General features: G+C 40.2%; 1 protein-coding gene across 1 annotated transcript in view; it reads right to left on the reverse strand.

The window, feature by feature from the left end:
* The window catches only part of ANXA10 (annexin A10), a 45,603-nt gene that overhangs the window by 18,428 nt on the left and 4,931 nt on the right, over positions 1-22,244 (reverse strand). The window contains exons 4-7 of the mRNA XM_055336255.1: positions 12,385-12,479; positions 5,596-5,709; positions 4,026-4,116; positions 2,830-2,909 (exon numbers count right to left, since the gene is read on the reverse strand). Coding sequence (XP_055192230.1) covers positions 2,830-2,909; positions 4,026-4,116; positions 5,596-5,709; positions 12,385-12,479 — 380 coding nt within the window. The remainder of the gene's footprint in view (positions 1-2,829; positions 2,910-4,025; positions 4,117-5,595; positions 5,710-12,384; positions 12,480-22,244) is intronic.

Raw genomic sequence — 22,244 nt, forward strand, 5'->3', positions numbered from 1 at the left:
ACAGAGATTTTGAGAGGTTATTTGCGTATTGGTCATTGACATTTTACCAAACAGAAGTAGAACTGGAATGGAGTCAAATGGGGTTGGAGGAAGGAGAAATTAGATTTAAACAATGGGGTGATAGTGTACTTAGGTCTGTTTTCATATCGTAGATGTGTAATGGGAATCCTTCCGAGCCTTGGTTTCCTTGTCTCTGCAAGGAGGGGATATGGCCGTTGGGTTCCAAGGAAAGCTGATTCTGAGACGCAGATGAGCACTCGACTTGTTTATTATGGAGTGTGCTTGGGAGAAACACATAGGGAAGAGAGAGGAGGGAAGCAGGATTTGGGAACAGAATCTGGATTCTGATATAAGTCTAAGAGAATGCAAAATTATCTAATAAAATACATTTCATTTCCTACAAGAGAACGTATATTTTTCACCAATAAATTGAAATGCATTTCCATTTGGATATTAAGAAAATAAAAACCTGTTTGATATTAGGCTGCAACTCATGGATTTACAATGGGACTGCTGGTTTCCTTTATTAGAGGCAACACCTATGCTAATATGAATTTCTGACTGGAAAACTGTTGTTTTATTATTATAGTCTATTTATTTCAGGATATTTTATTTATTTATTTATTTGAGAAAGAGAGAGCATGAGCAAGTGAGAGAGAGGGCAGGAGAGAGAGAGAGCACAATCGGGGAGGTGGAGGGGCAGAGGGAGAGGGAGAAGCAGACACCTCGCTGAGCAGGATGTAGGGCTCCATCGCCAGACCCTGGGTCATGACCTGAGCCAAAGGCAGACACTTCAATGACTGAGCCCTCCGGGTGCCCCAAGGGAAATTGTTGTCTTAAATTATATTTTGTAGCATCATTAGTCACAAAATTTTTTTAAAAAATTATGACCTTTTTAAATGGAGAGAATGTGTGTGTGTGTGTGTGTGTGTGTTTTAATTTTCGTTTAAATTCCAGTTAGTTAACATAGAGTGTAATATTGGGTTTTGGTACGAAACACAGTGATCCAACACTTCCGTGAGACATTGGGTACCCATCAAAAGGACTCTGGGCCATGACCCAAGCTGAGGGCAGACACTTGCTATACTTAGCCACCCTGCTTTTCAATTAATTTAACTTAATATTTAATTTAATTTAATCTAATGTAATCTAATCTCATTTAACAAACTTTTTAATTTATTTGAAAAGCCAGTGGATTTGCTTAGTACTCTACCACCTTTTTAAAGTGAACAATTTGAAAAAAATCCAATAAGTCCAAATTAACAATCTCTCCTAAACCTAGTGCAGTTAATACTTGGTTTCCTCAGCAATGATTTCCTTAGGAATGTTTATTCCTAATTCAAAACTGGTAATAACTTGGGCACACGCACCCCTACCACACAAAGAGGATAAAAGAGAATTAAAATCTGTGTTGTCTGGCAATGAATGGAGAGTTAGTGTTGCAATCTAATATAATTATTCTTTAATTCAATCATACAAAATAATGTGTGAAGTACAACATGAAATTTTTAACCACAAGAAACACATATTAAGAGAACCCATGCCGCCTGTTTGGACATGTTAATCCACCCGGGATGAGGAAGGCAGGAAAATAACATTATAAGAAAAGAAGGAAAATTTTGGGGATTTAGAAATGCTTGTTTCATCAAACACTCACACGCACACTCCTACCACGTGAAACCAAACCAAAATACTGGTCCTTAAGACATTTTTGCCAGCTATGGACTCCCACGTTTTCCTTTGATAGTGAAGAGCTGAACACGGATTCCCTCTGCATCCCTGAATGCGTTTGCTGAATTGGATGACACGAATATCCAAGAATATGCGTACGACAGAGGCTGATTATATCTAAAACACATTATCATGCAGTGCTAATGTTTGGGATGTTTTCAAGAAATACTAGTTGAAATACAATAATTACGTCCCATGTAGTCAGTACAGAAAGATAAAATAAGGGTCAAATTTTAATTTTAATTTGAAGCTGTAGGGTTCTTTTGTGGGAACGTATAGTACCACAGAATTTTCAAAGGTAACGCTGAAGATCGTATGCTGGCCCTCGGGAGTCTATAGGATTCAATTCCGATTCTGGATTTCTGCTTATTAGCTCTTTAGACAGAGAGCTAACACCTAATAGTTTTTGATTCTGTTTTTTTTTTAAGATTCTTTTTTTATTTATTAGAGAGAGAGAGCAATAGCAGAGGGAGGAGTAGAGGGAGAGGGAGGAGCACACCCTCTGCTGAGCAGGGAGCCTGATGTGGGGCTCGATCCCAGGACCCTGGGATTATGACCTGAGCCGAAGGCAGATGCTTAACCATCTGAACCACTCAAGTGCCCCAATTCTTGTCTTTTTAATTCCGAAAATGCTTACAAGAATATTTATATTACAGTACTTTGTAGTTTTAAAGTGAGAAACGCACTTCTCCCCTCCTAGGGCACTAGGCCATACTTGGGCCTCAGAAGCTAGTACGCACCAAACCTGTTTAGTAGTCTTTAAAAAATAGATATTAGAATTCTAATTTCTAATCTTTTAAAAATAATTTAACCTTTTAACACCCTCATAATATGTCATTACTCGTGTATATGTCTATAATTATAATCATCGTATATATAGTAGATTTTTTTTAAGAATAGAAATGGCGTATTATTTATATTTGTTTGTTTCTATATCCAATCCAAGCTTCTATTATAGCGCTCTGAGTTTGGCTGGCATTCAGTAAAAGTTATTATAGAGGATTTACTGTTAAACTAGAGTTTTCTGTCCTATTTTTTTGAAAATGAAACCTATATTTTTTACTAGTGCAAAAAGGTGTGAAATTTTGAATTTCATACCTGGACCAGGTTCATGAGAGTATCTCTGAAGTGTCCTGAGGTCTCTGAGTAAATGTCTTCTTGAAGATTGCTGCCGTATTCTAGGAAGAAATAACCGTCCATGTTAAAGGTATGATTTATTATAGAACCACATGTCAACATACTTTTTTTTAATTTATTTTTTAAATTTATTTTATTTATTTATTTTTATTTATTTTTCATTTTTTTTTATTTTTTCAGCATACTTTGAATCAGTTAATGTCATTGTCCCAGTTGTGAGTGGAAAGTACAGGAAATACAATCAATCTATTGACACTTCTTTGTCTTTTACTGCCTCCTGCTCGGATGAAGCCAATCTTCTAAAGAATCCACCAAAGAAATGTGACACCTAACTAACATAGGCACAAGTCTGTTTTCTTAAAAAAAAAAAAAAGAACCTATTATTTTTATTCCAAAATTGAAAAACAACGTCGAGAGTCGTTTAACATTCTCCAATTCTCAAAATCTGGAATTCTGCATCTTATTTCCATAGACTGCTACCCAGCCCAGAACTTGTCCCAAGCGCTTTGTCTCCTTTTCATATTTTAGGTGAAGGTTCTTACTTCCTTCCCTTTGGGAATTTCCTCTTGTTCTCGTTTGATGCCACGAGCTGACTGTCTCGATTAGTATCTTGACATTCAATGAGAGGTAATACCTGATGCAATGCAGCTTGAGGTATTAGGCTTTTTTGGAAAGTAGAACTAGTCAACTTTATTATTTTTAAAATGCGTAAAAATATGATTTTGAGATAGATCCCAGGGATTATGAGATGTATGTGCGGTGCAGTAGTTACCCACATTTGTCGAATTTGCAAAGAGGTCATTGCCCTTTGCTTTAGTCTCTACCCGGTCTCTCTCAGGTAAGGGATAAATGCTCCTGAGCCACAGCACTGTGCACCTGCCTGTATTAATGTAAGCACTTAGCTTGTAGTAAGTTGTACGTATTTTCTTGGAAACTTTTCTTAACTTGACTGTCTAGAGAATCGTTTCATTTTTGGCACCTGATCATCAAGTTTACTTAAGAGTGTTTAATTGGTCTTGAGTGAGAAATATTTCAAATATAAGGGTATCTTAGAAGAAAAAAACAAAAAAAATGGTTAAACTGAAATATTTTGTGCATTTGAGTAATATAAGGTTTATATGTGTGTAAGGCATAGGCACATATGTGCATTTCCTTACGCAGATAGTAGGCTTCTCGCATCTGGAAAATTTCTCCATTTGTTCTTGAAGCTAAAATATCAATGAGGCAGTTTTCTTCAGTGCCTGCTCCCTGAAAGACGGAGAAAGGGAGAAATAGAAAAGGCATTTGTACTGGGAATAATAGTGCATCTCCTATATAATAAAGATTTACAACATTCCTGGTATTCTGAGAGGGCGGAGGAGAAAGAAAGCGTGTTTGGGACGAGGATGGGCCCGATTCAGTTCTGGCTCTGCTGTGTCCTAGCCTCTTGCCCCTGAGAAGATACTATTTTCTGAAACCCTGTTCCTTCATTTAGAACAAAACAACACGGACATTTTTATATAACGTGGAAAAAAGATGTTTGAGCTCATGACACTGATTTTGTTTTTTTCCTACTAGAATATCAGCTCTTTGCAAAGCTGAAATTAGAATTTCGGTCTCTGAGTTTCCTAAAGATGATTCAAGGCCCGCTCTCTGCCTCTCCCTAAATGTGGAGTTTTGTACCAATTGTCTAAGGTTTGGACTGGGTACTTTCTCGGGTCTCTAACAGCTGTACGCATGTGTTTTTCTGTTACAGTGATTGTAAAGGCCGCACATCTTCTGGAAAGTCTCAGAAATCCTTAGCATTCAATGTGACCCTGATAAACGATAACCCTTTATCTAAACAGTAACCTGAGACTTCCTTCTTCTAGTTCGTAAGCACATCATTTTGCAAGAGGTAGGAATTGCCACATCAAAAAAAAAGCGATTGGTTTAAATACATATGAATTTTATACAATGCTTATTCTCATCTGCAAAAATGATGGCCAAAATCCAAGTTCCCTTAATGTCCCCTCCCGCTCCCTCTTTCCTGCCCCACATCACTCACGGATCGAGTAACTTGATCACAGGCAGGCATCGTATTGGAACGATTGCAACAATTCTGCAGGTGTTTAATATCTGTGTTTGGCAAGACGTAAAAACCCGTTCACGCCCCATCCCTGGCCGAGAAAGTCTCTAACAAATCTGTAGTCAATTTATTTCGTGGGCGTGACTTCACTGTAAGGAAGAATTATTCTGGTTCTTCAGAAGTAAAATTTTTATACATTCGAGCAACAGTTTTTATAAAAGAGTAACTTAAGGTCACAAAAATAAATAAAGATGTCTATATTTTATCTCTGACTCAGTATCCTACCTCTACGTAGTGAGTCCGATACTTAACAAAAATTTCAAGAGGTTCACACGACGTAGAACTTTTTTGCTTAACATATGAATACACACTAGGGAGGGACAGAGATGAACAGCCCTGGAAGCTTACTTCGTTCTTCCTTGTGGTTCAGCACGGAGGTGGGTCAGCGGGTCTGCGTGCGCACAGCAAACGAACAGACTGGTCCCAGCCACTGGGGCCTAGGGGTCCCTCTTCCCAACAGGGTCACTTGTCCTGAGCACAGCATGTGCATTGCTCTAATTTTGCTCAGATATCCCCTCCTCTAAACCTGATCCCATAGAGCAACATCCCAGGGCAGTTCCCGCTCTATTGAAATATTGCCTCGCACTTCTTCCAGGCGAGTTTTCCTGTCAAACCACTACCTTCATGGCATGCCAGAGTTCATGGGCATCGTAAGATGGTGGCGGGTACATGAGGCCAACCATGACGTCTTTGAAGTGATCTGAGAGCTTCTCCCGCAGGTCACCAATTAAGTCCTATGGATGGAAAAGCAAAGACTTTTATTATATTAGTCACCAATTTTACAAGAGAAATGGGATAATTACAGAAAGTCTTCTGACTACGATTTCCATGTATTTTTGGTCCTACCATCTTTTTTTTTTCTTGTGATTGACTTCAAGTTTCATAGCGTTGTGGTCTGAAAATATGCACGGCATGATCTCGATCTTTCTGAGGGCTCGCTGAGGACTGATTTGTGACCCAGTATGTGGTCTATTCTGGAGAATGTTCCATGTGCACTCAAGAAGAATGTGTATTCTGCTGCTTTAGGATGAAATGCTCTAAATATCTGTTAAGTCCATCTGGTCCAGTGCGTCATTCACAGCTGTTTCCTTGTCGATTTTCTGCTTAGGTGATCTGTCCATTGCTGTAAGTGGGGTGTTAAAGTCCCCTAATGTTATTGTATTGCTTTCAATGAGTGTCTTTATGTTTGTTATTAATTGAGTTATATATTTGGGTGCTCCCAAGTTCGGGGCATAAATCTTTACAATTGTTAAACCTTCTTGATGGATGGAACTATTAATTATGATATAATTCTATTTTTCATCTCTTGTTATGGTGTTTGGTTTAAAATCTAGTTTGTTTGCTATAAGTATGGATACTCTGGCTTTCTTTTGCTCTCCACTAGCGTGATAGATGGTGGTCCTCCATCCCCTCACTTTCAGCCTGCAGATGTCTTTAGGTCTAAAATGAGCCTCTTCTACGTAGAATATAGATGGGTCTTATTTTTTTATTCCACTCTGATACTGTATATCTTTTGATTGGAGCATGTAGTCCATTTACATTCGAAGTCATTATTGAGAGATAGGAATTTAGTGCCTTGATGTTACCTGTGAAGTTGGTGTTTCTGGTGATGTTCTCTAGTCCTTTCTAGTCTTTGTTGCTTTTGGTCTCCCCCCTCACTCACTCAGAGTCCTTTTAATATTTCTTGCATGACTGGTTTAGTGGTCACAGACTCCTTTAGTGTGTGCTTATCTAGGAAACTCTTTATCTCTCCTTCCATCCTGAATGACAGCCTTGTTGGATAAAATATTCTTGGCTGCCTTTTTTTTTTTCCATCCAGCACATTGAATATATCCTGCCACTCTCTACTGGCTGCCAAGTTTCTGTGGACAGATCTGCTGCAAGCCAATCAGTCTTCACTTGTAGGTTAAGGGCTTTTTCCCTTGCTGCCTTCAGGATTCTTTCCTTGTCTGTATACTTTGTGAATCTGGCTATATGTCTTGGTGATGGATGGCTCTTTTTGAATTTATTGGGAGTTCTCTGGGCTGGTGTTACTGACTCCAGCTTCCACCGGGTGGTGTTATTTTGCTCACTGAAGTCAGTCATTTGGGGGGTGGGGTTGGTGGGAAATTGTGTTCCTGGCTCTCACTCTCTTGTCCACAGAGCAGGGAGTCTGCATCTGCCACTCATCAGGAAGCCCTCACAGAAGAAGGAACAATTACCTCTCTTGTCGCTGGCTTCCATCAGGTCCCCGTCTTCACCCTGCCTGCATCAGAGCTGTCCACCTGCCAGGTGGTGCAGTACTTCTACATTTTGTCTTAGGCACACAGCTGGGCTTAAAAACTTCAACTTTTATAGATTTGGGGGGGGGGTAAGGACTCATGATGATGCTCTGGGGGAGGGTCTTGCTGCACTGTAGCTGATGCCAGTTTGTCCCAGAAATTGGTTGTGAAACCATGTAACTGTTTGAAGTTAATTAATCAATTAATTAATTAATTATTTAAGAGACCACATGTCAGCGTGAACAGGCATGCGTGGGGAGGGGCAGAGGGAGGGGGAGAAACAGACTCCCCATTTATCAGAGAGCTTGAGGTGTGGGGGTCAGTCCCAGGATCCTGCAATCATGATGTGAGCCAAAGGCAGATGCTTAACTGACTGAGCCACTAGGTGCCCCTCAACTGTTCTAAATTTATGATAAAGCACAACCAAAAAGCCAGCACCAAGGTTTGCTGCCCCCAGCTGATGCCTTTGTTCCTGTGCTAGTGAACATGGCAGCACATTGGTACCCTCAGTTCTTTTGTCCCCAGAGAGGCTGTGCCACCACTCCCAAATGCACTCCAAGTGGGGAAATGTTCCTCCCTGTGCGCCCCGGGGCATCCTCTGGTCTTGTCACCTGCTCCAGGTTTCTACGTTCTTTTCCCACCAGAGCACTGCCAAGCTCAACAGGCATGACCTTGGCATGACCTCGGTCCTCGTGGACCACCAGAACTTCGGACTTTGTGCTCCACTGTTTATAAACACCTGTGGTACACAGACCTTCTCCTTTCTCCAGTCAGTGGTTTTGGGGAAGAGTTTTTCTCATGCTATTCCTTGTGCGTGCTTTCATTCTTTCTCTCTCTCTCTTTTTGTCTCACTTCTCTCTCTGTGACCAGGGCTCCCTCCCCTTTGTAGCACTTTTGATTCTTTTCTCCCCAGATCAACTCTCCACAGCTCCTGCTGTCCACAGGGTGGCTGATTTCTACCTCTGCTTGTGTAGCTTTGTGCTCTCCGTCCTCAGATCAGTTTCTTAGGTGTTCAAAATGATTTGATATTTATCTGTGTCTGAGGGATGAGGCAAGCTTACAGCACCCCCACTCTTCGGCTTTCTTAACTCCTCTCCGCATTTCTTTTCCTTTTTTTTTTTAAAGACTTTATTCATTTATTCATGAAAGACACACAGAGAGAGGCAGAGACACAGGCAGAGGGAGAAGCAGGCTGGCTCCCTGTGGGGACCCCACGGTGGGACTCCATCCCAGTTCCCTGGGATCATGCCCTAAGCTGAGGGCAGATGCTGAACCCTTGAGCCACCCAGGCATCGCCCTCCACATTTCTGCACTGAGTATCGGCTACATTAGTCTGCTCAGGTTGCCTGCCAGTTTACTGTAGACTGGATGGTTTAAACAAAGCAATTTATTTTCTTACAGTCTGAAGCCTGGAAGTCCTAGATCAAGGTACTGGCAGGGCTGGTTTCTAGGGAGATATCTTCTGGCTTACAGATGGCTGCCTTCTTGCTGTATCCTCACATGGTCTTTTCTTTATACATGCACTGCTGGTATCTTTTTTTCTTCTTAGAAGAAAGAACACCAGTCCTATATAGCATTAGGGCCCTGCCCTTATGACCTCATTTAACCTTAGTCATCTCCTTAAATGCCTTATCTTCAAATACAGTTACTTTGGGAGGTTAGGGTTTCAACATTTAAATGTTACAGTTGAGGCTGTAACACCGGCTTTGTGCCTGCCGCTGTCATAAGTGCTTTGGACACAGTAATGAACAAAACAAAGATTCCTCTCCTTGTGGGGCTTGTATTAGGGAGAGGTGGCAAACAATAAATAATACGTACATATAAATAAATCAGGTAGAGTGTTAGAAAGCAGTGAGTGTTAAAGAAAAAAAAACCCAAAAATAGGTGAAAGAGATGTGGGTTTGGGTGGCACAGGCTTTGGGTGGATGACAGTTTTGAACAGACCAGTCAGACTGGGCCTTCTGGAGTAGCAGACATTGCCCAAAGCCTTGAAGAATATGAGGCGGGTAGCAGGATAGGTATCTGCTCTTGTTAAATCTGGTGCTCATTCGGTTGAGAACAACAGGCATGGAGAACTTTGAAAGACATGATTTAGAGTCGGATAACCTTGGTTTAAGTTCTAACTTTGTATTGCTCAGGGCAAGTTAGCCTCGGCTCTAAATTGTATGACCAACACCACCATTTTAATGAATTCTAGATGCCCGGGTACTTCAGAGCTGATTATCCCTGCTTCAGATGAAAACTGAGAGCATAAATTAGGTTGATTACATCCAGGATTCATTGTCCAAGTGCTGAACTTATCAGGTATGAATAGTTTCTCTGCCTAGCCCCAGAGGTGTTTCCTTGTTCCCCTGGTTTTGCAGCACTGGCGATAGCATAGTGTTTACTTTGGTGTGGAAGGTCACGGGAGACCTCATAATTATGTCGGTTAATATGTCAGTCAGAGGCGTTCCAAAAGGCTTTTCATTTGAGTGTAGGGATTAGTGTGCTCTGGGTGAGGAAAAGTTGATGAAAGTCAGCCATTCCTCACTAGTGTAAAATGTCAAGTAGTACGTATCTATGGAGCGTGCCTACACTAGCGCTTTGTTCAGCAGCTAAAAAAATAATTCTGGCAAATCTTGATTAGCCATATTAATAAAAAATAATATCAAAGACTAACATACAGGAAGTCTCTAAACTCTCGCTACGGAAAGGGAAAGATAGCAAAAGTGTAAAGTGCATGATACAGGAATGTCCCCTCCCCCCCTCCCCCTTTTTAAACCTAAATGTAAGTAGGCAAAATAGAATTCCTTAGATTCCCTTGTTCTGTAAATGAAATGCATCTTCTGTGTTAGGCCCTGGGCTGAGCTCTGGAGGGATTGCAGCAAACAACCTGGTCCCTGGTTTTCTAGGGGATTTCAGTCCAGTCATCAAGAGAAAAAAGTGAACGGACACAACCCAGTGTGGCAAGGCCATGGGAACAGTATGTACGGGGAGTTCTGTGACACCCCCCCCCCCCGCCAAGAAGCTAGCTCAGGGCAGAGGGTGAGTGTGACAGGTGGGGCAGGCTACACAAGCAACCGAAACTGCCTTCACACTGTCATCGCACAAACATGACTAAGCAAACTCAGCACATTGTATAGACATTTGGGCTAGACCCTAGGGACGGATGAACGCATTCCAACTTTCAAAGATTCAGATTCCGGTAAAGGGAAACACATGTAAACAAGCTCACTGATGTGTCCCTAGGGCCTGAGGGGGAAGTTTTGTGAATACAGTAGCAGCACGAGTCCCTTCCACTCTGTTTGGGGTTAGTGGTGTGAGGAATTGTGCAAGTCGGGAGGGAGAGCGGTGTGCAGCTTGTGGAGGGAGGAAATCAGGCCCCTGAAGTAGATGAAGCGCCCTGATTAAAGGGGGGGCACGGGCGTTTGGAGAAGTGTAGATAGCTCAGTGGTCTGCAGTCACTGGAGTGTGAAGAGGGGAGGGAAGGAGGACGACGGAGAAGAGAAACAGTAAGCAAGGCTTTGTATGTCCTGGGAAGGTACTGGCGTATTCTATGGACTTGTGGGTGTTTGTGAGGCAGAAATGAGATAAACACTCAGGGCCCGAATCGAGGAAGCAGAAATCTGGATTTGGAATCGTTCTGGCTTCCGTGTGGGGGATAGACCAGAGCGGGGAGGCATGAGGGTAGCAGGTACCTGGTAGGAGTCTCACGCTAGTCTGGGAACCAGATGAATCAAGACTGTGCAAGTGGGAGAAAAAGAAAGAAATGTGAGAGGAAAAATGATTTTCAAGGCTGGGTAACAGGTTGCATGACAAGGGTATTTTGGGGGAAAGGGGCCAGCAGGATTCACCGTCATCCGTTGGCGCTATCTGCTGTTAGCCCAGCTTTCCCTTGCGGTGTGCGCCGTTCGGCAGAAGGGAGGGGTCAACCAACCCTGAGACCTCTGAGAGTGTAAGTTGTTTAACGGATTTTACGTGCCTTGAGTGTAAGTACGTCCTCTCTTAATGTTTTAATCTGTTTTAGTGTAATTTTGTGGGACGTAGTAAAGCAATGCCTCCAACCTAAATTGACCTGACGTATAAAATGCAAAGATGTACGTACACTTTTGGGTTAAAAAATACTGGAAAATGACCACTCTTATAACAGTATGCATATTAAAATAACATTTGATTAGTGATGCTACGACTTTGATGGTTTTTTACATTCTCTTTCAAAAGAAAACTAGCCTTGGGATCATAGGAACATAAGCTGACATAGCAGTTTTACCTGGGGAAAAAAAAATAAGAAGAATGCTTGGTTTTCTTCCATGGCTTAATTCAACTAATTTCACTAGTAGGGGTAGCTTCTTTGATTATTAATTTATACTGCAACAGAGGGCTCTCCTTTATCTCAGGTATTATAGCTGGTTAAAGACCGAGGCTTAGAGATGGAGTGAATTTATAAGAGCTAACTCTAGAGGGAAAGTTTAATGATAGTGCTTCATCCATAATGCTCAGTTGACAAAGTAATTGGTATTTCAGGCCCTTTTGGCCTGAAGAGTTTTTGTTCTGAATCTGTGGTTTAAATGCATAACAAAAGAAAAGAATCTTTAACGGCACTTGCTTTGAAATTAGGAGGTGATTACTTTAAAGCACGATGGATAGTTTTATTGCCTTGAACTCTTTTTAACTGCCGTTCTTTTTTAATGGTCCCTGCAACTGCAAGCTGTGAGAAGAAAAGCTAGTACAGGATTCACTTTGGTTGAGGGTTAGGTGAAGACCCGTGCAGAATTGCAGGAAAGATCTTATTTTTTTGACCCAGTGATCATTAGCCCTTTCTCTGCTTTCCCTAAAGCTTGACACGGGGCCGTTTCCAGCACAACATTTCTAGTCTCATTGGGCCGAGCAGCAGGGTGGGCCTATCAGAACGTCCATTTTTGTGAAGCCGAAGGGGTTTTGAGAAGGGACTGGTAGGGTTCCTAGGAGTGTGAACATGCCTCACACATGCACACGTCTTTCTTACAGTCCTTGGAACATGTTAGAGGCATAGGAACCGTTTCTGGCCCGCGGTGGAGTCTGAGATCTTTGTCATCTGTGAGACTGAGGAGATAGCAGTACCTGTTTTCCGAAACGGTTATGATTTCCCAGGAGTTTGCCCTAAAATAGGTCAAGCGGAAGAGACCCTACCCGGCCGAGCAAGCTCTGGTAGGCCTCCGCAATCATCAGCCTTTGTGCGTTCGAGCGCTGAGTTAGAAGGGCGATCAGCATGTCTTTGTCGCAGCCTGGAGGAGAAGAATATTGGGAGATTAGTCAAGTTGCCGCTCTGTAGTTTGGAAGAAGCCGTTATCTAGGGATCAAAAGCCATGGCCCAGGCATCGTCCCGATGGTGCTTTGGAGCAGTGAGCGATTTTAACTAAAATTGGAAATCGTAGAGCAACGCTTGATGAGGGCTGCGTTCTTCTTCCCTCTCATTTTAGTGCTGTTCCTACTGATTTCCCTTTAAAAAGATCCAATTTAAGAAATGCAGAGGGAGAGGGATAAAATGCATGTCTTTCGTCAGCCACCTCTTCCACTCCACCCAAAAAGGCTTCCTTGACCTTCAAGCTGATCGGTGCTCAAATGGGTGCAGCATCTTTCTCATCTTACAGTTAAGAGGCATAGTTTGTAAGGAACATGCACTAAGACAAAAATAACAGCTACGGTTCAAAACCTCCAGAAGGAAGAGTAATGGAGAAGGAAAGTGTGGAAGTGCGAGGGCCGCGTAACCTCCTGGGGGACTGTGTGAATCTTATGGCCGCCATGTAGCATACGGCCTCCTCCTCCTGTAGCCGAGGCTGTTTCTGGGCTGCCTGAGGCCTCCACTTCCTTATATGCCAACTCCTCGCACCGATATAACACCTGAATGCACAGCTGGTTTGACAAATTTAGCCCTAATTGTAGTCATAGTAGAGTAAGCAAGAAGGCCCGAACATTTCCCTCAGCTTGACTAAAATTTAGACAGGTTCTTTCTGACTATAGACTCTCGTTCCCCCTTTTCTGGGAGCATTTGCTTTGGAAACCTTGCAACTGTAAAGTCTTCTTTACTCCTTTGAGAAATAAATCTGCCAATCACTTCCCAGTTTTACAACCCAGAAATGTCTTTCCCAAAAGCTTGGAAGCCATCTCTTTGAAATATAATCATGAAGAAAGAGAGAATCCCTATCTCCCAGTCTCTGTGAGGGAACAGGGACCTTACTTTTCTTAAGAAATAATTAACAGGGATCCCTGGGTGGCTCAGTGGTTTGGCACCTGCCTTCAGCCCAGGGTGTGATCTTGGGGTCCCCGGATCGAGTCCCACATCGGGCTCCCTGCATGGAGCCTGCTTCTCCCTCTGCCTGTGTCTCTGCCATTCTCTCTCTCTCTCTCTCTCATGAATAAACAAATAAAAAAAAATCTTAAAAAAATAATAATTAGCAGACACAGATGACCTAATCACATTGACAAACACGCCCAAATCCCAGTGTTCTCCAGTACTTTTCAGCTAGTCCTCCCCTCTCCACTTATCTCCGATGCTCAAAAGCTCTCTTGTCATTAGTTTCAGAGGAATTAAGTTCGGTCTCTCTCCTCTATTGCTTATGTCTTGATTTCTGTTGCAATAGTCTCAAATAAAGTCTTCCTTGCCTGTTCAATTCTGTATAATATAATTTTTCTTTGACAAAAGGAGACATTTATTGGAGAAGAGGAAAAAAAGGAATTGCCAGGCTAGGATGTTAAGCAAATTATCTTTTTGGATGCCCTTAGGTTTTTAGGAAAGCAGAGTCAGGTGCTGAAATAGCCAGTAAATGAAGGCAGGTGACTATGATTTACCTAGATAATTCTACCATGTGAAACAAAAGGAAGAGCAGGATGTTTTATGTCAATGTCAGAAAGGCAATTCAGAAGCACAGTTATAAAGCTATGGGTGACTCTAGTAAAAAGCATAAAGGATTCAAGAGACTTCATGACTGCAGAATTTCTATCTAATTAGGCTGAAATTAAAAATCAATTAAACGAGATGCAATCCAAACTAGAGGTCCTAATGACGAGGGTTAATGAGGTAGAAGAACGAGTTAGTGACATAGAAGACAAGTTGATGGCAAGGAGGGAAACTGAGGAAAAAAGAGAAAAACAATTTAACTATCATGAGGATAGGTTAAGGGAAATAAATGACAGCATCAGAAGGAAAAATCTACGTTTAATTGGGGTTCCCGAGGGCCCCGAAAGGGACACAGGTCCAGAAAGTGTATTTGAACAAATCATAGTTGAGAACTTCCCTCATCTGGGAAGGGAAACAGGCATTCAGATCCAGGAAATAGAGAGATCCCCCACTAAAATCAATAAAAACCGCTCAACACTTCAACATTTAATAGTGAAACTTGCAAATTCCAAAGATAAAGAGAAGATCCTTAAAGCAGCAAGAGACAAGAAATCCATAACCTTTATGGGGAGAAGTATTAGATTAACAGCAGCCCTCTCCACAGAGACCTGGCAGGCCAGAAAGGGCTGGCAGGATATATTCAGGGTCCTAAATGAGAAGAACATGCAACCAAGAATACTTTATCCAGCAAGGCTCTCATTCAAAATGGAAGGAGAGATAAAGAGCTTCCAAGACAGGCAGGAACTGAAAGAATATGGGACCACCAAGCCAGCTCTGCAACAAATATTAAGGGGGACTCTGTAGTAGAAAGAGGAAGTCCAAGGAAGCAATCCACAAAGACAGGGACTGAATAGGTATCATGATGACACTAGATTCATATCTGTCAATAGTAACTCTGAACGTGAACGGGCTTAATGACCCCATCAAAAGGCGCAGGGTTTCAGACTGGATAAAAAGCAGGACCCATTTATTTGCTGTCTACAAGAGACTCATTTTAGACAGAAGGACACCTACAGCCTGAAAATAAAAGGTTGGAGATCCATTTACCATTCAAATGGTCCTCAGAAGAAAGAGGTAGCCTTCCTTATATCAGATAAACTAAAGTTTATCTCAAAGACTGTAGTAAGAGATGAAGAGGGATACTATATCATACTTAAAGGGTATATCCAACAAGAGGACCTGACAATCATGAATATTTATGCCCGGAATGTGGAGGCTGCCAAGTATATCAATCAATTAATAATCAAGGTTAAGACATACTTAGATAATAATACACTTATACTTGGTGACTTGAACACAGCGCTTTCTACAATCAACAGATCTAAGCACAGCATTTCCAAAGAAACAAGAACTTCAAATGATACACTGGACCAGATGGATTTCACAGATATTTACAGAACTTTACATCCAAATGCAACTGAGTACACATTCTTCTCAAGTGCACATGGAACTTTCTCCAGAATAGACCACATACTGGGTCACAAATCAGGTCTTAACTGATACCAAAAGATTGAGATGGTCCCCTGCATATTTCCAAACCATAATGCTTTGAAACTAGAACTAAATCACAAAGAAGAAGTTTGGAAGGACCTCAAACACGTGGAGGTTAAGGACCATCCTGCTAAAAGATGAAAGGGTCAACCAGGAAATTAGGGAAGAATTAAAAAGATTCATGGAAACTAATGAGGATGAAGATACAACCATTCAAAATCTTTGGGATAAAACAAAAGCAGTCCTGAGGGGGGAATACATCCCAATACAAGCAGCCATCCAAAAACTGGAAAGAACTCAAATACAAAAGCTAACCTTGCACCTCAAGGAGCTGGAGAAAAAAACAGTAAATAGACCCTACACCCAGCAGAAGAAGAGAGTTAATAAAGATTCGAGCAGAACTCAACGAAATAGGGACCAAAAGAACTGTGGAACAGATTAACAAAAACAGGAGTTGGTTCTTTGAAAGAATTAAAAAGATACATAAACCATTAGCCAGCCTTATTAAAAAGAAGAGAGAAAAGACTCAAATTAATAAAATCATGAATCAGAAAGATCACCATCAACACCACGAAAATCTAAACGATTTAAAAAAATTATTATGAGCAGCTATATGCCAATAAATTAGGCGATCTAGAAGAAATGGACACATTTCTGGAAACCTGCAAACTACCAAAACTGGGACAGGAACAGGGAGATAATCAGGGAGGAAATTGAAGCAGTCATCAAAAACCTCCCAAGACACAAAAGTCCAGGGCCAGATGGCTCCCCTGGGGAATTCTATCAAATGTTTAAAGAAGAAATCATACCTATTCTACTAAAGCTGTTCAGAAAGATAGAAAGAGATGGAGTACTTCCAAATTCGTTCTATGAGGCCAGCATCACCTTAATTCCAAAACCAGAAAAAGACCCCACCAAAAAGGAGAATTATAGACCAATATCCCTGATGAACATGGATGCAAAAATTCTCAACAAGATACTAGCCAATAGGATCCAACAACACATTAAGAAAATTATTGACCACGACCAAGTGGGATTTATCCCCGGGACACAAGGCTGGTTCAACACTCATAAAGCAATCAGTGTGATTGATCATATCAGCAAGAGAAAAAACAAGAGCCATATGATCCTCTCAATAGATGCAGAGAAAGCATTTGACAAAATACAGCCTCCATTCCTGATCAAAACTCCTCAGAGTGTAGGGATAGAGGGAACATTCCTGAGCATCTTAAAAGCCATCTACGAAAAGCCCACAGCAAATATCATTCTCAATGGGGAAACACTGGGAACCTTTCCCCGAAGATCAGGAACAAGACAGGGATGTCCACTCTCACCACTGCTATTCAACATAGTCCTAGAAGTCCTAGCCTCAGCAAAAAGACAACAAAAAGAAATAAAAGGCATTCAAATTGGCAAAGAAGAAGCCAAACTCTCCCTTTTCACAGATGACATGATACTGTATATAGAAAACCCAAAAGACTCCACCCCAAGATCGCTAGAACTCATACAGCAATTCGGCAGTGTGGCAGGATACAAAATCAATGCCCAGAAGTCAGTGGCATTACTAGACAATGAGACTGAAGAAAGAGAAATGAAGGAGTCAATCCCATTTACAATTGCACCCAAAAGCTAAGATACGTAGGAATAAACCTAACCAAAGAGGTAAAGGGTCTATAACCTAAAAACTACAGAACACTTTGGAAAGAAATTGAGGAAGACACAAAGAGATGGAAAAATTTTCCATGATCATGGACTGGAAGAATTAATATTGTGAAAATGTCAATGTTACCCAGGGCAATGTACACGTTCAATGCAATCCCTATCAAAATACCATGGACTTTCTTCAGAGAATTGGAACAAACCACTTTAAGATTTATATGGAATCAGAAAAGACCCTGAATAGCCAGGGGAATATATTAAAAAAGAAAACCATAGCTGGGGCCTCACAATGCCAGATTCAGGTTGTACTACAAAGCTGTGGTCATCAAGACAGCGTGGTCCTGGCACAAAAACAGACACATAGATCAATGGAACAGAATAGAGAACCCAGAAGTGGACCCTCAACTCTATGGTCAACTAATATTCGACAAAGAGGAAAGACGATCCACTGGAAAAACGACAGTCTCATCAATAAATGGTGCTGGGAACATTGGACATCCACATGCAAAAGAGTGAAACTAGACCACTCTCTTACACCAGACACAAAGATAAACTCAAAATGGATGAAAGATCTAAATGTGAGACAAGATTCCATCAAAATCCTAGAGGAGAACACAGGCAACTCCCTTTTTGAACTCGGCCACAGTAACTTCTTGCAAGATACATCCACGAAGGCAAAAGAAACAAAAGCAAAAATGAACTACTGGGACATAGGATAAAAAGCTTCTGCACAGCAGAAGAAACAGTCAGCAAAACTACAAGACAACCTACAGAATGGGAGAAGGTATTTGCAAATGACGCATCAGATAAAGGGCTAGTATCCAAGATCTATAAAGAACTTATTAAACTCAACAGCAAAGAAACAGACAATCCAATCATGAAATGGGCAGAGACATGAAGAGAAATCTCACAGAGGAAGACACAGACATGGCCAACACGCACATGAGAAAATGCTCCGCATCACTTGCCATCAGGGAAATACAAATCAAAACCACAATGAGATCCCACCTCACCCCAGTGAGAATGGGGAACATTAACAAGGCAGGAAACCCCAAATGTTGGAGAGGATGTGGAGAAAGGGGAACCCTCCTGCACTGTTGGTGGGAATGTGAACTGGGGCAGCCACTCTGGGAAACTGTGTGGAGGTTCCTCAAAGAGTCAAAAATAGACCTGCCCTACGACCCAGCAATTGCACTGTTAGGGATTTACCCCAAAGATTCAGATGCAATGAAACGCCGGGACACCTGCACCCCGATGTTTCTAGCAGCCATGTCCACAGTAGCCAAACTGTGGAAGGAGGCTCAGTGTCCATGGACAGATGATGGATAAAGAAGATGTGGTTTATGTATACACTGGAATATTCCTCAGCCATTAGAAACGACAAATACCCACATTTGCTTCCACATGGATGGACCTGGAGGGTATGATGCTGAGTGAAGTAAGTCAATCGGAGAAGGACACACATTATATGGTCTCATTCATTTGGGGAACATAAAAATTAGTGAAAGGGAATAAAGGGAAAGGAGATAAAATGAGTGAAAATATCAGTGAGGGAGACAAAACATGAGAGACACCTAACTCTGGGAAATGAACAAGGGGTGGTGGAAGGGGAGGTGGGCAGGCGGTGGGGGTGACTGGGTGATGGGCACTGAGGGGGGCACTTGGTAGGATGAGCACTGGGTGTTATGCTATATGTTGGCAAAATGAACTCCAATAAAATTTAAAAAAAATGAAGTTAAAAAAAAAAGACTTAGTAAAGATTTGTGGAGTTTTTGTAAATGGCAAGAAACTTTAGTTTGCTAAACAACATTAATATTTGCATTTAAGTTGACATTTAAAGCTATATTATTTTTATTTTGTTTCTTAACACATAATTGCTTAAATAAATGACATTAATTTTCATGACCATAAAATTACCTTGTATTTAGGAAAATTATTGAAATCTCACAATGCTTAGTAACTTTTTAGTTGATTAGCTTAGATTTTGAGTTATAAATAGTATACTCTGCACATAATAAGAATTCTGACTTCTTCTTTACAATCATTATAGGTTTTTCTTTCTTAACCTATTGCATCCTGACAAGAATTTATAGATAATTCTTATATTCTGGTTTAGTAGAAAAGCTTGGTATAACAAAGTATAGCAATTTCATAGGCTTTTATGCTGTACAGTTGATTCTTGTTATTTGTGATAGTTTTCTATAAAGTTGGATTAACACTGAATTAATAGATGCTGAACTATTGCTAGGGAGAAAACATACATTTAGGTTTCTTTTTGTTTGTTTGTTGTTGTTTTTCACTTAGGTAAAACCACTGGTCACACTTTTTCAACAGAAATGCCATTTTCAACATATCTGTTTGTTTGTGAATGTCCTTATAAAACAAGCCTGTCTTTTCAGCATTGAAATCCTTCCTTTCCTCATATGCTTTTCCTGGATTAAATTTAGGAGGTGTTTTTAAAGAATCTCTTGAGGCATTCTTCTATAACCTACTGGTCTACAGAACCTGTTCAACTGAAAGTTTAACAGTTTTTATGCTGTATCACCTTTTGAAATATGTAAGCCATCTATCACTACTTTCAAAAGAAAGGTGATCGCTACACTTTTTATATTATTATCAGTTTTCATCTCATGAACTCACAAATTTAGCTGCTTTTCCATAGCTTTATAAAATAGAACAGATAATACTTTACATTTTTCTGGACAGCTTTATGTATAGGTCAGTGAATTTTATCTTTTTTTTCTAAATGTACTATATTAGTGATTTATAAACATTAATTGCATAGCTAGCAGTATTAGAACTCATGTCTGAATGAAGCTTATCTGATACATATGTTTTCCATAACATTTCTTCTTGTGCTTGAGAACACTTGACAGTACTTCCCCACAACATTTGGGGGAGTATTTTAGAGGACACGATCACCAACCAAAAGCATAATGTAGCATTAAATAGACCCCAAAAAGGACACTTGTTAACAGGATAAGAGCTGAGACAGGGAAGGAGAGCATCATCTTGTCTAACGTCAACTGGAAATATGCAGTCTGGGGACTCAAAGTTTACACCTCTCTGCGTATGTCTGTTAATGACCATGAAAGCACAGCAAGTATTGATTTTGGTGTTATGGATGAATTTTAGTTAGTAGTCAAACTGGCAAATGTGGAATCTGTGAATAATAAACATTGACTTATGGTCAAACAAGTAAAGGTGGCCTACTAAGCAAGAACATAATTATTATTACTGAAATTTCAAATTATATCTAAATAGCACTGAGTGGTCAACACAGATAGATTATAAGTAATGGGACAGAGTAAGACATACTATGCTAACATATTGAAAAAAAAAGCTGGAGTAGCTCTATTGATTTTAAGACAAAAAACTTCAGAAGAAGGAAAATTGTCAGGGATAAAAGAACCATTACATGATGATAAAGGGACCAATTCTCCAAGATGATATTATAAATCTTCATATGTATAAGCCCATTGAAAGAGCATCAGAATATATGAGGCAAAGACTAATAGAACTGCTAGGAGAAACAGATGAATCCACTATTTTATCAGGAGTTTAATACCTCTTTATCATAAATAGACAGATCCAGCAGGTGGAAAACTTGTCAGAACATGCTTGAAATCAACAACATCAATCAACTTGATTTAACTGATAACTATAAAATACTTTATCCAAAAACAACAGATTATTTACTATTCTCACACACAGATGTAGTGCTAAAATAGACTACATAAAATATACCTCTACCAGCTTAAAAAAATAGAAACAATACAAAATATGCTCTCAGACCACAGTGGCACTAAACCAGAAATGAATAACAGAAAGATAATTGGAAAACCATAAAATTCCTGGAGATTACAACAACTGGGTGGCTCAGTGATTGAGCATCTGCCTTCAGCTCAGGTCTCGATTCTGGGGTCCTGAGATTGAGTCCCACATCGGATTCCCCGCATGGAGCCTGCTTCTCCCTCTGCTTATGTCTCTGCCTCTTTCTCTTTGTCTCCCATAAATAGATAAATAAAATCTAAAAAAAAAATCTTTTAGATTAAACGACACACTTGTAAATTACTTATGTGTCAAAGAAGGCTCAAGACATTTAAAGAATTCAAACTAAATGAAAATGAAAATATAAGCTATTGAAATTTGTGGGATGCAGCAAATGAAATGCTTAGAGGAAAACTTATGGCCTTGAACAAATATGTGGGAAATAAAGAAAGACCTAAAATCACTAATGTAAGCTTCCACCTTAAGAAATTAGAAAAAAAAAAAAAGTTAAAGCAAGCAGAAGCAAAGAAACAACAAAAATTAGACTAGAAATCCATTAAATAGAAAACAAGAAATAGAGAAAATCAGTTAACCTGAAAGCTTATTCTTTGGAAAAAAATCAATAAAATTGATAAAGCTCTACCCAAGTTAACTAAGAAAAAAAAGAGAAGATACAATTACCAACATCAGAAATGAAAAAGGCTACATTACTACAGATACTATGGGTAAGAAAAGGGTAAGAAAGAAATACTAAGAACAACTGTGTGAACACAAATTTGATACTCTAGATGAAATGGACCAATTTCTTCGAAGACACAGTCTTCCCAAACTTACACAAAGAGAAGTAGACAGTATGAACCAGGCCTATATCTACTAAAGGAATTAAACACATTTAAATACTTGTGAAAACAGAAAGCTCTTGGCCCTGATGGGTTCACTGGTGAACTCTATCAAAGTTTTAAAGATTAAATTATATGATTTCTTTTACGGTGTCTTCCAGAAGATAGAAGCATAGAGAATACTTCCTAAATCATTTTATAAATTCAGCATAACCCCAAGAACAGAGAAAGCATTACGAGAAAGGAAAGCTATACACCCATATCTGTCATGAACACAGATATAAAAGTTCTTCCAAAAAAATGGCAAATTGAATTCAACACAGTATAAAAAGAATTATGGATTATGACTAAGTGGTGTTTATTTCACATAAGCAAGTCTTATCTCAACATTT

The sequence above is a fragment of the Nyctereutes procyonoides genome, unplaced genomic scaffold (genome assembly GCF_905146905.1).
Source record: "Nyctereutes procyonoides isolate TBG_1078 unplaced genomic scaffold, NYPRO_anot_genome, whole genome shotgun sequence".
Taxonomy (NCBI): Eukaryota; Metazoa; Chordata; class Mammalia; order Carnivora; family Canidae; genus Nyctereutes; species Nyctereutes procyonoides.